The 15586-nt window shown below is 38.1% G+C and overlaps 1 protein-coding gene across 1 annotated transcript in view; it reads right to left on the bottom strand.

Moving 5' to 3' along the window:
- The window catches only part of Mcf2 (MCF.2 cell line derived transforming sequence), an 88542-nt gene that overhangs the window by 1127 nt on the left and 71829 nt on the right, over positions 1-15586 (bottom strand). The window contains exons 22-27 of the mRNA XM_029534559.1: positions 13230-13451; positions 9318-9410; positions 6854-6932; positions 5373-5436; positions 4362-4504; positions 2104-2210 (exon numbers count right to left, since the gene is read on the bottom strand). Of these exons, the coding sequence (XP_029390419.1) occupies positions 2104-2210; positions 4362-4504; positions 5373-5436; positions 6854-6932; positions 9318-9410; positions 13230-13451 (708 nt within the window). The remainder of the gene's footprint in view (positions 1-2103; positions 2211-4361; positions 4505-5372; positions 5437-6853; positions 6933-9317; positions 9411-13229; positions 13452-15586) is intronic.

The following is a 15586-nucleotide window of genomic DNA, read 5'->3' on the forward strand; positions in this document are numbered from 1 at the left end:
TGTGTGTGTGTGTGTGTGTGTGTGTATGTGTGTGTGTGTGTGTGTGTGTGTGCGCGCGTGTGCACACAGGCCAGAGAACATCAGGTGTTATAATAAAGAACATCTTCCACACCCTTTGAGACACCATCTCTCATAACTTCTTTAAAACTTTAAGGTAAAGGCATTGTGGCCTGTAAAACATTGTATTGTGTATTGTGTATGTTTTCCTTGGTAGCAAGACCCAGTAATAGGTTTGCCTACATTCCCAATGCCTGTGATTAAAACACTAGTCACTTTATTTTCTGACTCCATAACTGGATAAATATGCAAAGACCCAGTTCTGACAAGCCCTTCCAGACCATCAACAGGCAGAGTTCAAATACCAACTGCTTTCCTCTGACTTTCTTGCTTACATCTGACCAACTACTCCAATTTAATTCATCTACCAATACCTTAAAGAAACATCACTTACTGTAATTGGTCTAAACCAGTGGGTTGCCAATTATACAAAGTAGAACATTTCTTTCTGAAATGCATTCAATGTTTCTGGAGGGTCAGGCTTACATTACACTAGCATTTGACTATTTTACTCTCATTCTCACACATATTCAGGGAGTTTTAGAGAGTCTATCTGAGGTATAGTAGTAGAACAGATTACATTCAAAACACATGAAAACCAGAATGTCTTTTGTTGTTGTTGTTGTTTCTCTAGAACAGGGTTTCTCTATATAAACCTGGCTGTCCTAGAACTTGATTTGGAGACCAGCCTGGTCTCCAACTCAGAGAGCTATCTGCCTCTCTGCCTCCCAAATGCTGGAATTAAATGTATGCACCATTAGCCCTGGCTCAGGATATATTTAAGTAAGCCAGTTTTTAAAGACATTTGCAAGAGTGTTTTATTTCCGACTAATTTTTCTAATTTTAAAAAATGGTCACTTTGTAATAAAAATCATTGACTTACTCAAAATTATAGTAGGTTTCCTAATCTAAATCTTTTCTATTTCTAATTTTTAATATATAATAGAGTATATTTTCAGTAGTTGTAACTTAAATCAAGAATAAAATTTCTTTTTGAGAATTGTTGCATATTATATATGCCTGTGGCCCTTGAAGGCCAGAAAAGGACACAGGATTCCCTAAAACTGGAGTTACAGATGGTTGCAAGCCAGTACTTTCAATTGCTATATATTTATATCTATAAGTGGCTGGAGAGATGGCTTAGCATTCTGTCACTCAAAATATGAGAACTGCTAATACAGACAATTATGACAAGTCATTAATTTCTTCATCTGTATATTATAGCTAACAAAATATAACCCTTCTCACACTAATATGGTTGATATTAATTAAAAACTATTTGTGTAACAAAAAAACAAAGAAATAACTGTGAACATTAATTTCTAAAGTACATTTGTAGCTTTACATCTGAGCCTATCCCTTATACATAAGTGGAAACCACAGCTCTGGACAAAATGATACAGAACTCCATATACACATATACGAAAAGCACATGGAAAACATCTGCGAAAAGCCTGTGGTTAGCACTGAAGCAATTTCCAAGATTTGGTGTGTCCCATAATTATAGAAGATGTTACTACTGTGGTAACTAGATGAAAGGAACACAAGACATTTCGGTAGTATTTTTGTTAACTTCCTAACCTTATAATTGCAAAAATTAAGCTTAAAGAAAACTTACAATTATACACAAAGAGGTGTTATGAAATAAACAACAACAACAAAAAACTAAAATTGACAGGGTCATGAAATCACACATTGATAATTCTAGCACTTGACAGCTTAAGGCAGGAAAGGGACCAGCCTGGTCTACCATAGAGAGAGTCAGGCTGGAAAAATAATAACTAACAATCAAAGTGATGTATTTATAGACATTTGGAAATTGGTTATTTAAGTAACTTCAGTAGTGTTCTGTGTATAACTGGGATATATTCTACACAAAGAGAAGTGATTAGTGAATGCTTACAAGACTCACTTAGATTCTTTTCACTATGAAATATACTCAATAAACCTCAAGGATCCTGACATAATATTGTTCATTATGATGTGCCCTGTCTATGTAATCAGTAAAAGCGCCTCTGAAATATTGATGTAGTATGCCATACTAACCATTTGTGTGCTATCTTCTCCTTTGTCATTGTTAGAGGACAAATGATTGTATGACTGTTCAGCAGTTGTAGCAGCGCCTTCTGCAGATGGTAACATCCCATTCCAAGCTAAAAGAAAAACAACAAGAGTAGCAGTTAATTAAAGGATCTGGTTCTCCACCACAGGAGAAGCAAGCTCACTGCTACAGTCAAAGCTGCGACCTTCAGTTTTGCCTTGCCGTATGTAATAAAATTACACTTAGGTTTCACTATTTTTGAATTTGACATTTCAGAAAGAACTGGGCCTATAGTATACTTCTTTAAATTTCAGGATGGTTGGAAGTTAGGATTTATGGGCATTATTAAAAGTAATATTTCTTACAAATAACCCTCACAAAAAAAAACAATGGTTCAGAATCTTCAATCTATAAAAAAATTATTGATTTCATTCAAATAGTACCTGTTAGATTCCATCTGGTGTTGCTATTATTTGGGCTTGGATTGTCTCTTTTAGTAGGCAGAAAGCATGCATTACACATTTCATGACTTATAAGATCCTGCTTATAGCTAGGTATGGTAGTGTACATCTTTGATCCCAGCATGCAGAAGACAGAGGCAGGCGGAGCTCTACAAGTCCAAGTCTAGCATTGTCTACATAGCAGGTTCTAGGCCAGCCAATGCTACATAGTGAGACTCTGTATCCGCCCCCCCTACACACACACACAGGAAAATGAGCTTGTATGACATATATTACACACACACACACACACACACACACACACACACACACACGAACTTATTTAGATAAAGTAATCTGTGATGGTTAGTTTTAATGGTCAACTTGACACAACCTAGAATCAGATGGGAAGACAGTGAGGGTTTGATGAGACCATGTTGGCTTGTGAGCAAGTCTGTGGAGGATTATATTGATTACCTTAATTGATGTGGTAAGACCTAGCCTGAAAGTGTGCAGCATCATTTCTTGGTTTGGAACCCTAGGCTTCATAAACATAAAAAAAAAAGCTATTCAAGCAAGCTCTTTGTGAAAGCACAGTAGTGTGAATGCATTTCTTTCTCTCTGCTTCCTGACTGGGGGTGGCACTAGCTGCTTCTGGCTTCTGCAACTCTGACTTCCCTGCTGTGATAAACTGTAACCTGGAATTATAAACTGTAATTAAAAAAAAAAAAACTTTTCCTCTCTAAATTGTCTTTGCCACGGTATTTCATCTTAGTAACAGAAAAGAAACTAGGTCAAAATTTAAGTCACAAACTTTCAGAATTCCATCTTGGCCATAGTAAACTATTCATGACACCTTGGAAATAATTATGTCAACCTTCTCTGACATAGTTTCCCTACCTGTCAAATGAAGGCATTAATACTAGGCTCTCACATTGTTGCTGGGGTTAGGAGTCACAAGACGGTTATCTGAGGGAACTAATCTCGAAATGAATAACGAACACAGAATAAGGTCATCATTACTTGTTTCTCCTCAACTAGTAGGGTTAAGGACTTAATGAAATACTAAGTATGTGGCATTTCCCAGGGAGTCTATGCTATTGTTGCCAACGTTATTTAGGAGATCTTGTATGCTTGTACAGCTCCTTGTACCACTATAACATGATACTTGACCACATTCCACTTTAATTGCTTGCTGAATTATCTACCTTCCTAGCACTGTACAGATGGCAACTGTGTGTATTTTAATTAGACTGTAGATGAAACTCTACAAAATTCCCAATGCACTGATCATACTAACATTTGGTGAATCAAATGGATTATGTCAAATGATTTCAAATGGCACAATTCTCATATGAAAACAAGTAGCCCAGCTCTGGGCTCAAGAACCAGGAGATGAACTATCCATTGAAGCTGAAGCAGGTGCTGCAGTCATTCCTGTGACTTGAGCACGGATCAGCCCTATATACAAAGTTAGTCAAAATTCACATAGCTGGACCTGACATTCAAAGATCTGAGGCAGAGAAAGCCAATGAATTTGTCTTCAAATCCCCAGGTAATTACCAATTTCATAGGTCTGGGACCCACATTTTGAAAAATAGTGCTCTGTAGTGTGCAAGAAATAAAAGCCTTCTGAAATAGGTCCTTTCTTTCTTTATACAAAAATAACACATGGTTAGATTTTTTTCCAAATTAGCAATAGGAGTTAAAAACTCACATAATTATGAATCGCGCCTTCAGCAAACCAAGATGGATACATACCTGTGGAACTAAGCAAGATGGATATATACCTGTGGAACTAACCAAGATGGATACATACATACCTGCAGAACTTGCCTCTGCCTGAGCTAGCACAGCTGCCTCCCTGACCTTTATCAGGGCACCAGCTTGCTCCACTTCTGCGCCTGCTTCCGAGGCTTTGAAAAGAGTTTCTTCACACACAAAAATAGGTGAGCTTTTGCATAGCCTAAGAAAAGTGGGAAATTAAAATAGCCTATCTTAATATACTATGTGTTAAGAATAAGCTGAGAAACTATTCCAACAGCTGACGTGCCCTTATTTAAGTTTGTGTAATAGTTGATAATATGAAGACTTTCAGTCTTAGGATTTAAACCAGCATGCTCCCTTTATGCAAAGTTACACCTGCTTTCTTCTAGACTCAAGGCATGAATGTGTACAGTTTGTGTTCTTCTGAAGACTTCTCTCTTAATACATCAGGTAAGGTGTGTATAAATATGTAGGTAAAATTTTAACCTAATCACACTGGTGTGTTTGTACCAACTTCTGTTTCACCAACTACTACATACAACAAACATCACTTCTGTTTGAACAATATGAACCTTGCCAGAAAGACATTGAAAGAGGTCTGGTTCTCCTTAAAGTCCCAATGAAAATCACATACTGTCTCAGATTTTAAGTCTAACATATGGCTTAGACCTAAGAAAACATGTCATCTGATGAGTTACTGCTATTTCTGAAGGCTGACGGTTGTCTAAGATACTGGAATTTCATTGTTTGGTGCTATGTGCAGCAAACAGAAGCTGGCAAGAATAATATTTCTGGGGAGGGGGTGGCACTGAAGAGATGACTCAGTGGTTAGGAGTGATTGTTGCTCTTGCAGAGGAACCAGAGTCAGTTCCCAGCACACTCTCGATGGCTATGACCTGTCTGTAGCTTAAGTTGTAGGGAAGCCAGCACCTTCTTCTGGCCTCCCTGAACACAAGGCATGCATGTGGTACACTCGTGTACATGTAGGCAAAATATTTATGCACATAAAGGGAAATAAATCTAAATAAATTTAAAGAATTTTATTTCTGAATGAAATGATCACTTACTCGGCATTCTGCTGCTGGGGAAAAAGTTGGTCCTGGTCTAGTGACTGATCCTGCTGGGGTTTAGCTGTAGAACAAAACATTCAGAAGTCATGCTTCTTACACTTTTGAAGGCCAATGACTTTCACACACTCCACAGAGGTAAGGGGAGAAGAGAAAGAGGGACCTGGGGGGAGACAGAGGCAGAACCAAATGAACATGGAAACACACACACACACACACACACCTTTTAGGAATTTGAGCTAATCAACAAACAGGAAGGCCAGTTTGAACTTAGAATCTCGAAAGTCCAAACCATGTATTACTTTAGTTAAAACGTAAAGTCTGGGGGCTGGGTGTCAGTTCAGTAGGCAAAGCAGTTTCTGCACAAGCATAAGGACCTGTGTTTGGATCTCCAAAACTCACACACACACACACACACACACACACACACACACACACACACACACACGTATTAATAAGCACCTGTCTGTGAGCCCAGCACTTATACAGTAAGATAGAGGGCAGAGGCAGGAGAATTCCTGGAAGCTCCAGCTCTAGCAATTCTGTCTTCTGCAGCAGCAGAACAATGAAAAGAGAACCTCCCTCAAACAAGTTAGAATGTAATTGGTCCTTGGATCTCCAAATGCTCACTGTGGAGCGCACACACACACACACACACACACACCCCTATAGTCACATACACACACACACACATATATGTATATATATAATATTAACACATATCTATGTTCACATTCACAAGCATTCATATATACACCATAAACATACATCTATGTTCACATTCACAAGCTCATACATACACATCATACACATATACATCTATAGTGACATACACAAGTATATGTATTTATAGCATACATACACATATCTATAGTAACATATAGAATTATATACATATATACCATACACACACATCTATAGTCACATTCACAAGCATGTATACACACGAGAGAGAGAGAGAGAGAGAGAGAGAGAGAGAGAGAGAGAGAGAGAAAGAAAGAGAGAGAGAGTCTTCTTTTCTTAAGCATAAGTTCAAAAGACAACCTATTGTCTGTCCTATCCTTATTGGATACTAGTTCTGTGAGGTCCTTCTCACAGGCTCCTCCCAGGAAGGTCTGGAAATTGCCACCTTGTTCATTCTCAACTGGTTCTGAAGCACCAGGGTTCATCTTGGAATTCAAACTAGTTGGGATTTTTTTAAGCTCTCTGAATCTCAATGTTACTTTTTTTAAGTTTAACAAATCCTTGCATCATTATTAAATTATCAGTCCCATTCCCAAGAAGACTTTTCACAAAATTCAAGCTAATAAGTTCTCATTGTGCTTCTCCATATAAAACATGCATACTTGAAATTACCAGTCAAAGAAAGGAGGTGGATCCAGAAGGGAAGGGAGGTAGAGAGAGGAGTATAGGGAAAGGAAGCTGTAATCAGGATATATTGCATGAAAAGGTCTATTTTTCTATTAAAAAAATGGAACTACCAGTCATAAGTTCCTTCTGCTGCACCAAAATTTTTCTTATTTCTTTTAGCCATAACATCTTCACATCAATATTTGGAGCCTAAAAATTAAAACAGAACAGAAAAGTATGTTTCTTTTTAAAAAGAATGCTTTTATAATAAAACAAATGCAATTAAACATGAGTCATTTTATAAAACACCAGATTCAAATTGTACCCTTTTGCATCTTAAATCATTTTGGATGCTGATCATTAGTTATCAGATTAGATGAGACATTATACTTTCTGGCGGCTGCTCAGAAAATGGGGCATAGTACTACTGGGGGTCCCAGCTATACCACTCCTGGGCATATACCCAGAAGATGCTCCAATATGTAATAAGGACACATGCACCACTATGTTCATAGCAGCTTTATTTATAATAGCCAGAATCTGGAAAGAACCCAGATGTCCCTCAACAGAGAAATGGATACAGAAAATGTGGTACATTTACACAATGGAATACTACTCAGTTATTAAAAATAATGCCTTCATGAAATTCTCAGGCAAATGGATGGAACTAGAAAGTATTATCCCTAGTGAAGTAAGTCAGTCACAGAAGAACACACATGATATGTACTCCCTGTTAAGAGGATATTAGTCAAAGAACGTGGAATACCCACAATACAACTCATGGACCACATGAAGCTCAAGAAGAAGGAAGACCTAATTGTGAATGCTTCAGTCCTTCTTAGAATGGGCAACAAAATACCCATGGGAGGAGATACAGAGACAAAGTGTGGAGCAGAGACTGAAGGAAAGACCACCCTGAGACTGCCCCACCTGGGGATCCATCCCAAATACAGTCACCAAACCCATAAGCTATTGTGAATACCAACAAGTGCTTACTGACAGAAGCCTGATATAGCTGTCTCCTGAGAGGCTCTGCCAGTGCCTGACAAATATAATAGTGATTGCTCACAGCCAACCATTGGACTGAGCACAAGGTCTCCAATGGAGGAGCTAGAAAGGACTGAAGTAGCTGAAGGAGCTTGCAGCCCCATAGGAGGAACAACAATATGAACCAACCAGTACCCTGAGAGCTCCCAGAGACTAAACCACCAACCAAAGAGTACACATGAAGGGACCTATGGCTCCAGCAGCATATGTAGCAGAGAATGGCCTTTTTGGTCATCAATGGGAGGAGAGGTCCTTGGTCTTGAGAAGGCTCAATGCCCCCAATGAAGGGGAGTACCAGGACAGGGAAGCAGGATTGGGTAGGTTGGTAAGCAGGGGGCTGGGGGATCTGATAGGGAGGGAGTTTTTGGAGGGGAAACCAGGAAAGGGGATAACATTTGAAATGCAAATAAAGAAAATATCTAATAAATAAAAAAGAATTCACTTTAGCAGATGAAATATTCCCAAGGGAGGGTGATTGCCTTGAGGAACAGAATAATCACTGTGAGATATATGTATCTTGCAGAGGACCAGACTTTGATAGCTCACAATGGCCTGTAACTCCAGCTCCAGGGGATCTATTGCCCTCTGCTGGCTTTCAAAAGCACTGCACAAATGCACAACCCCACATATAGACACACATACACACACCTAAATCCTTAGCATGAATGTAGTGGGAGTAACCAACTGTTTTCTGATTAGATTTAAGGCCTGCTCCACTAGAAAAATGACAGGTCTGGTATTGCAAAGCTGATCAAGAACCCAAGGTTGGGGTTAATCTACTAGTTTTATTTTGTTAAATGGACAGAATATCAAACTGCCATCTAAATTGATATCTCTCTACCTCAGTGCATCTCTCAGAACTCATCAGAGATGTTTATTTGTGCAGTGTCTGAAGATTAACAAATAAGCTCGAAACTGCTTCCAGGGTCAATTAAGTGACTGTAGGATGCTCAGACTTAAATGATCATCATTATCACACTCCTTCCTCGTGGCTCAGAAACCATCACAGAAGAGGGAGCAGAAAAAACATAAGATCTGGAGGTTAGGGAAGACCAAAGCAAAGCTGTCTTCTGGATATTACAGGACTCCTGTACTCAAGAACTCCTAGCAGCTGTGGCTGCCTCCACAAGTCTTCACAAGACCAACATGGAGTGGGAAGAGCTATGAATTCCTAACTGAGGACCAATAGATGATTACTGAATTCTCTTCTGGATTAAAGAGAGACAGTTTTCCTTAAGAATGAGGCTCTTGGGCTGGAGAGATGGTCCAGTGGTTAAGAGCTACTGGTTGTTCTTCCAAAGGACCCAGGTTCAATTCCCAGCACCCACATGGCAGCTCGCACCTGTCTGTAACTCCAGTTCCTGGCCCTCTCATACCAATGCACAGAAATTAAAATAAAATATTAAAAAAAATGAGGCTCTTGCTAGGTTCTCCAATGGATACCCTCACACACAGGAATAAAAATTGAAATTAATGGGTTATGAAATTTAAATAAATAAATACATTTAAATTTTAATGCCGACTATGGTTTCCAGAAGAATAACCAACCTGAACAATGTAAATTTCTTCCTTCTCACTATACCGTATTTCAAATTTGCGGTTATCACCTTTCACATGTTCTGCGATGCCGACATCTTCCATCTATTAAAAAAAAAGTCAAACTTTTCTTGAGCGTGTTCATTACAAATACGGAATTTCAATCACTATAGTCTATCATAATCTAAAGGAAAAAGAATGTCTCACTTAAGCAAAATACACATTTTACTTTCAATAAGGAAAAGGAAATGAAGAGTATAGTCCTAGGTATGCACTTAGAGTTCAGACACTACGCTCCATCCCACTGATTGGTATAAATGGCATCAGTCTGAATACCCAGGCAGCCTATCTAAGGGTGAATTTTGCTGGAAATGAACTATACAATATAAAAACAAAATTTTGTCACAAGTAAAAGTAATTAAATGTCAATGGGGAAAGTCACCTGTAATTGATTAATTTCATTGATTTCTAAAGTAATTATTGACACATAAATTTGATCTTACAAATTGATTCTCTATGAGATATAAATAGCAAATTTATGGGTCAGAAAAGAACCAGCCAAGTTCACAAAGGTTTTCTATTTTCACCAATCCCTCAGCCTTTACAGCAAACAAAATACATAAGTAGAAAGAGCGATAACCTTCTCACTGCTAGTAAAGCTTGTGTATTCTACAACGCTGGCTAATTCCATGTGGTACAACTTCACTCCCTTGTGTAACATCATTAAGTTCTTCTCTGCCTTTCCTCTTTTCTTTCAATTCCCTCCTAATTGTTTGAAGAAGTATCACAGTGGCTCCATGTATAAACCTCCCAAAATGACCCTAATGAAAACTAATAAACATTAAGGGTAGTACTGATGAGATTCCATCATTAACATAAAGGAAAATCAGTTATACAGAGAAATGCAACTAACTCTACTGATTATGAAGCCTCTGACATGCCCTTGAATGTTACTTTCAAATGTTCCCAAATATATCCTTCCTATACCACTCTACCTCTGCTCAAATACTAAGATATAAGAATACTTATATTCAATATTTTTAAAATGTATTACTTTCATCATATGACTGCCTAAATAGGATGATATGATATGCAGCTGACATACAGACTTCAGAATCAGAGAAGGGCGGACTAAACCTCCATCCATCACTAGTGTAAGGTCCTGAAGGTTTCTCAAAGTCCAATTTTTTTCAGCTATAAAATTGGGAAAGCTTGTATTTCATAGAGTTGATATAAAGATGGGAATTATTAAACAACATACTCAGATCATATACATTTTTGTGGGGTTTTATGCACTCGTGTATGTGTGTTCACAATTATATGGGTACATGTGTATATGGACCTGTGTGGAAGCCAGAGGTTGATAGCACATATCTTTCACAATACCTCTCCACATTATTTTTGATGAGCTCCAAGCTCACCAGATACAGCTAGTCTAACTAGACAACATACTGTTGGGATCCCCCAGAGGTGAGATTACAAAGGGCAAGCACACACACATAGCACTTTACATGGGTGCTAGTGATCTGAACTCCAAACCTTACACTTGAATAACAAGCTCTTTGGCTCTTCTCCCCAATCCAAAACTGAGCTTTGAAGTTATGGCTTTGCTCCCCATTCCTTCCTGTATTTGAATTGTAACTGTTTTACTATTTTCCATTACTAATATATACAGCACATCATTATTGATTGAATGTATTTGGAGATTTCCCTGGGAATCAAACCATGTTTATCTGACATGAAGTTAGCACTATATGTGTATGTGTTAAATTAAAACATCCATTGATAATGATAAGCAAGCACTCAGTTTGATGGATCTGAAGAAGCCACATCTCTTTATCTGATTACTGTGACCTGACATAAGGTTTTCCTGTAAGTGTTAAATGCTTATATTATAGTACGCAGTCATTAGAAAGACACAATAACATTGTGTAATTCCAGCTTGGTGTGATAAAGTGAAAAAAAAACAATCCATTTCAGGGGGGGAAAGTTCTACAGCTTTGTTTAGTAGCATACTGACCACTAATGATAGCCATTCATGACAAGTAAGCAAGAGGGAAAAAAGCATAGTGAGACCTAAGAAATAGTCTATCTTCCACCCTTCTTAGTCTACAGCATCACCATTTCCCCAGGAATCTTCATCTAAAATTTCAAGCATCACTAACTAATTCTTTTCTGTTAAAGATACAAATATATCTCAGAACCCCCCCCCAAAAAAAGAGCAGACAGATTTTCTTCTTTTAAATGTCAAGTAGTATTTATTTTCTGTATCTGGTAAGTCACTAAGCCCTTATGGCTGACTTCCATTAAAATGTTTCCTGCATCAGTTCCTCCTTCTGTTTCCATGGTAACAATTGTAATCTTTCTGGCTCCATTACCTCATTAGCCCTTCTTTTCTTTAATGAAGTTCAGAAACACTTCACTGGCATGTCTATCATTGTATAAAATTTAAAATAAAACAGAAAATCAATACAAACAAGAAATTCTACATAAAGTAGCCACTAGGTCACCCCACAAATAGAATGTGCATCAAATTGGTTAATGTCAAACATGCCTAGTAAGATGAAAATAACTTTTTAAGGAACACATATGTAGATGGTAAGATCTAAAACCTCTCGGATTTGATTGCTTTGGTTCTCAGTTGATGTTTATTGCAGTCATAAATAACAGAGATATGTAGACTTAGAGGTGGACTATATTAAAAGAGTAACTGTGTACTTATAATGGAGATGGTTGGAGTTTTAAAGAATACATGGAGCTACTGTGGATTCGGAATTGAATAGGACAATGGGATAACCCCGGGTAGGAATTTTGCTAGCTATAGCTAGAGGCACCAGACTAATATGAAGAAAATTAAGAGCAGGACCTGTTTATAAGGTAGGTTCCTTACACTAAGTCTTTACTCCCATGACAGTCCCAACAGGAAAAAAGCACAGATAAAATTTTATCAACTATACTGGGAAAGCCAACTATGGAAGAAACCATTCATGGAAAACAATTACAAGAAAAAAGGAGTAAAATGATCGTGACTGAAGAACTGAAGGGAAAAGTTCTCTATCTTCCAATTATTCTATGAACAAATTTACGAATGTATAACTTTATTTGAAGTGGAAGTGCTCCCCAGCTGCTAGTGACTTTTACAAAAAAAAACAGTGTCCTGATTTTAACACAAGACTAATGTCAGGACACAGTGGTAGTTTGGGTACTAGAGAGAATAAAACAATTTTAACGAATAGCCCAGAATGTATATGAGAGAGCTCCAGTTGTAGCTTTGGATACCCAGAAAGCATGGGGCTATAGAACACAGGAGGGACAAAGAAAGGAAAGTAGGGACATGCTAAGCACAAAAATTCTTCATTTGTAAACTGCAGTGAGAAGAGGGAAACACTTTAGTCTTTGTTTCTCTTATAACAACAGCTTCATGATAACAAGACTGAGAATTTTATCCAATACCATTAGATAAGCTCATGGGCAACCCAGTTCACCAGAGAGTACCTTGGAGAATGTCTGAGACTATGTTGATAGGGAAGTTAATTAACACTCAGCACCTGGGCCCAAAACCCATGTAAATTAAGTATGCTAGTACATGCTCATAATTCTAGTGTTCCCACAGCAAGAGGGGCAGTAGAAACTGGAGAATCCCTAGAAGCTCTTGGGCCAACCAAGACTAGTGCACAAAGCAGTGAACAATAGAACACCTTACTTCAAACAAAATGGAAGGTTGAGAACCAAGACCTGAGGTGTACTATGAACTCCAATGTAGCGCTGCAGGGAACATGTGCCTGTACTCACACATGAACATGCATGCACTGTTTTTTTTTTATTTCTTATACAGAAAATGTGCAGCTAAAATATAGAACCTATTCATATAAGAAAAAAGTACATATAAGACAATATTGTGTTATACAACGTGAGCTTTCTTACATTCAGGCAGTGCTTAAAACTGTATGATGGGTATCTATCAGCACCTTCTCCAGATTCGAAACGTCTCTTACAAAACATAACAGCTTTTTCATACAAGAAAAGGTGTCTCTGCATGGGTTTGAATCGTGCAAACTCCTTCATTTTTGTAGCACCTTTCCGGTGTCCTAGCCAAACACTGAAGGAACCTTGAAGAACCATCTTGCCCAGCTCATTTATATTTCCCTAGAATAAAAAAAAAATCAAAGCCAATTTGTAGAAGGCAGAGCTATATTCATTTGTCAAACGTCAACATCTTGACATATTAATATTCCGAAGCACATTTTGTATGCTTTATTTTTTAAAAACTCATCACATAAGACTTTACTACTCCTTCTAAGCTAACACTTGTGGTCCTAGAAGGTCCTGTGCAGGCTTCTATGGGGATAGTCAATTGGCATTAACCAGCTGTGAACCATGTGACATACAATAACGATCAGAATGGCAGCATATGCAAGTTGATAGAATAGTAGCAAAAATGTTATGGGTATAAGCTACTGCTCACACCCTCCCCCTTTTTAATTAAAAAGGGGATTTTTTTTTAATTTCATACATTACATTCTGGTTATAGTTACCACTCCCCAAACTCCTCTTGGATCCTCCCTACATTTTCTCCATCTAGATTCACAAGCTTTCTGTCTCTCCTAAAAAAAAAAAAAAAAAAAAAAAGACCAAAAACAATCAGGCTCCCTCTTCACTGAGTCCTCAGGGGCATGCCCTTGTACCTTGAGTAGTCTGCTATGCCCAGAGACCTCCATTCTCCCCTCACCTTTCCACCCACCTTAATCAGACCTGAAGATCCTGAACCATACAGGCTAGCTTCCCTTCCCCAACCTATCTTCCATGCTTGCTCACTCCTCTGGGGCATCCCCGGCTGCCCTGAGCAGTCTGTTATCCCCCGAGGTCCTCCATTCTCCTGCTACTGTCTCAGCACACTTCATCAAACCTGTGGATCCTAAACCATACAAATCTGTGGATCCTGAACCATACAGACCATAACGAAGTCCAGACCCTAAATCATACAGACCTGATGATCCAGAACCATACAGCCAAAAGATACCCATCACAGGTCTGTCATACCAGAACCATCAATGTTACCCCCATCCCAATACAAAATATAAAAGGAATATCCAGGGAACAAAGCCATCCAGATGGTTAAAGGCCATCAAAAGAGCACAATCAACTAAAATCAGGGCACTATGATACTTTCAGAGCACACCTACCCTACCACAGAAAATCCTGGATATCCTGACACAACCTAAGCATAAGAAAATGACCTTAAATGCAATCTCATAAAGATGATAGAGGCCTCTAAAGAAGAAACAAATAAATCCTAAGAGAAATACAGAAAAAATACAATCAAACAGGTAGAGGCCTTTAAAGAGGAAACAAATAAATCCATTAAAGAAATATAGGAAAATACAATTAAGCAGATGAAGTAAATAAAACTGTAAGACTTGAAAGTGGAACTAGAAGCAATAAAGAAAACACAAACTGAGAGAATCCTGGAGATAGAAAACCTAGGGAAGAAAATAGAAACAACAGATGCAAGCATCACCAACAAAATAGGGGAGATGGAAAAAAGAGACAATCTCAAGAATAGAAGATGCAATAGAAGAAATTGATACATTAGTCAAAGGAAATGTTAAATCCAAAAAATTCCTGATGCAACATCTCCAGAAAATCTGGAATATCATGGAAAGCCCTAACATAAGAAAAAGAGGACTAGACGAAGGCGAAGAGTCCCAACTCTAAGGCCCAGAAAATATTTTCAACAAAATCATAGAAGAAAACATTCCCAAACTAAAGGAAGAGATGTCCATAAAGATAGAAGAAACTGATAGAACACCAATCAGAATGAACAAGAAAAGAAAATCCTCCTCCCACATAATAATTAAAACATAAATTGTACAGAACAAATAAAGAATGTTAAAGGTGGCAAGTAAAAAGTAGCAAGGAAAACAGGGCTGGTAACCAACAAAGGCAGACCTATACACCCAACTTCTCAGCAGAGACTTGGAGCTAGAAGGACCTAGATAGATAACTTGTAACCTCTAAAAAACAATAGATGCCAAACTGGACTACTACACACAGCAAAACTCTCATTCACCATAGATGGGGAAAACAAGATATATCAAGACATTCAAACAATATCTATCTACAACTCAAGCCCAACAGAAAGAACTAGAAGGAAAACCCAAGGAAGATAACTACATCCAAGAAAATACAAGAAATAAGTAACTCCATACTAGCAAAGACAAGGGAAGCACGAGGACACACACACACACACACACACACACACACACACACACACACACACA

This window comes from Mus pahari, chromosome X (assembly GCF_900095145.1).
Source record: "Mus pahari chromosome X, PAHARI_EIJ_v1.1, whole genome shotgun sequence".
NCBI classification, from domain to species: Eukaryota; Metazoa; Chordata; class Mammalia; order Rodentia; family Muridae; genus Mus; species Mus pahari.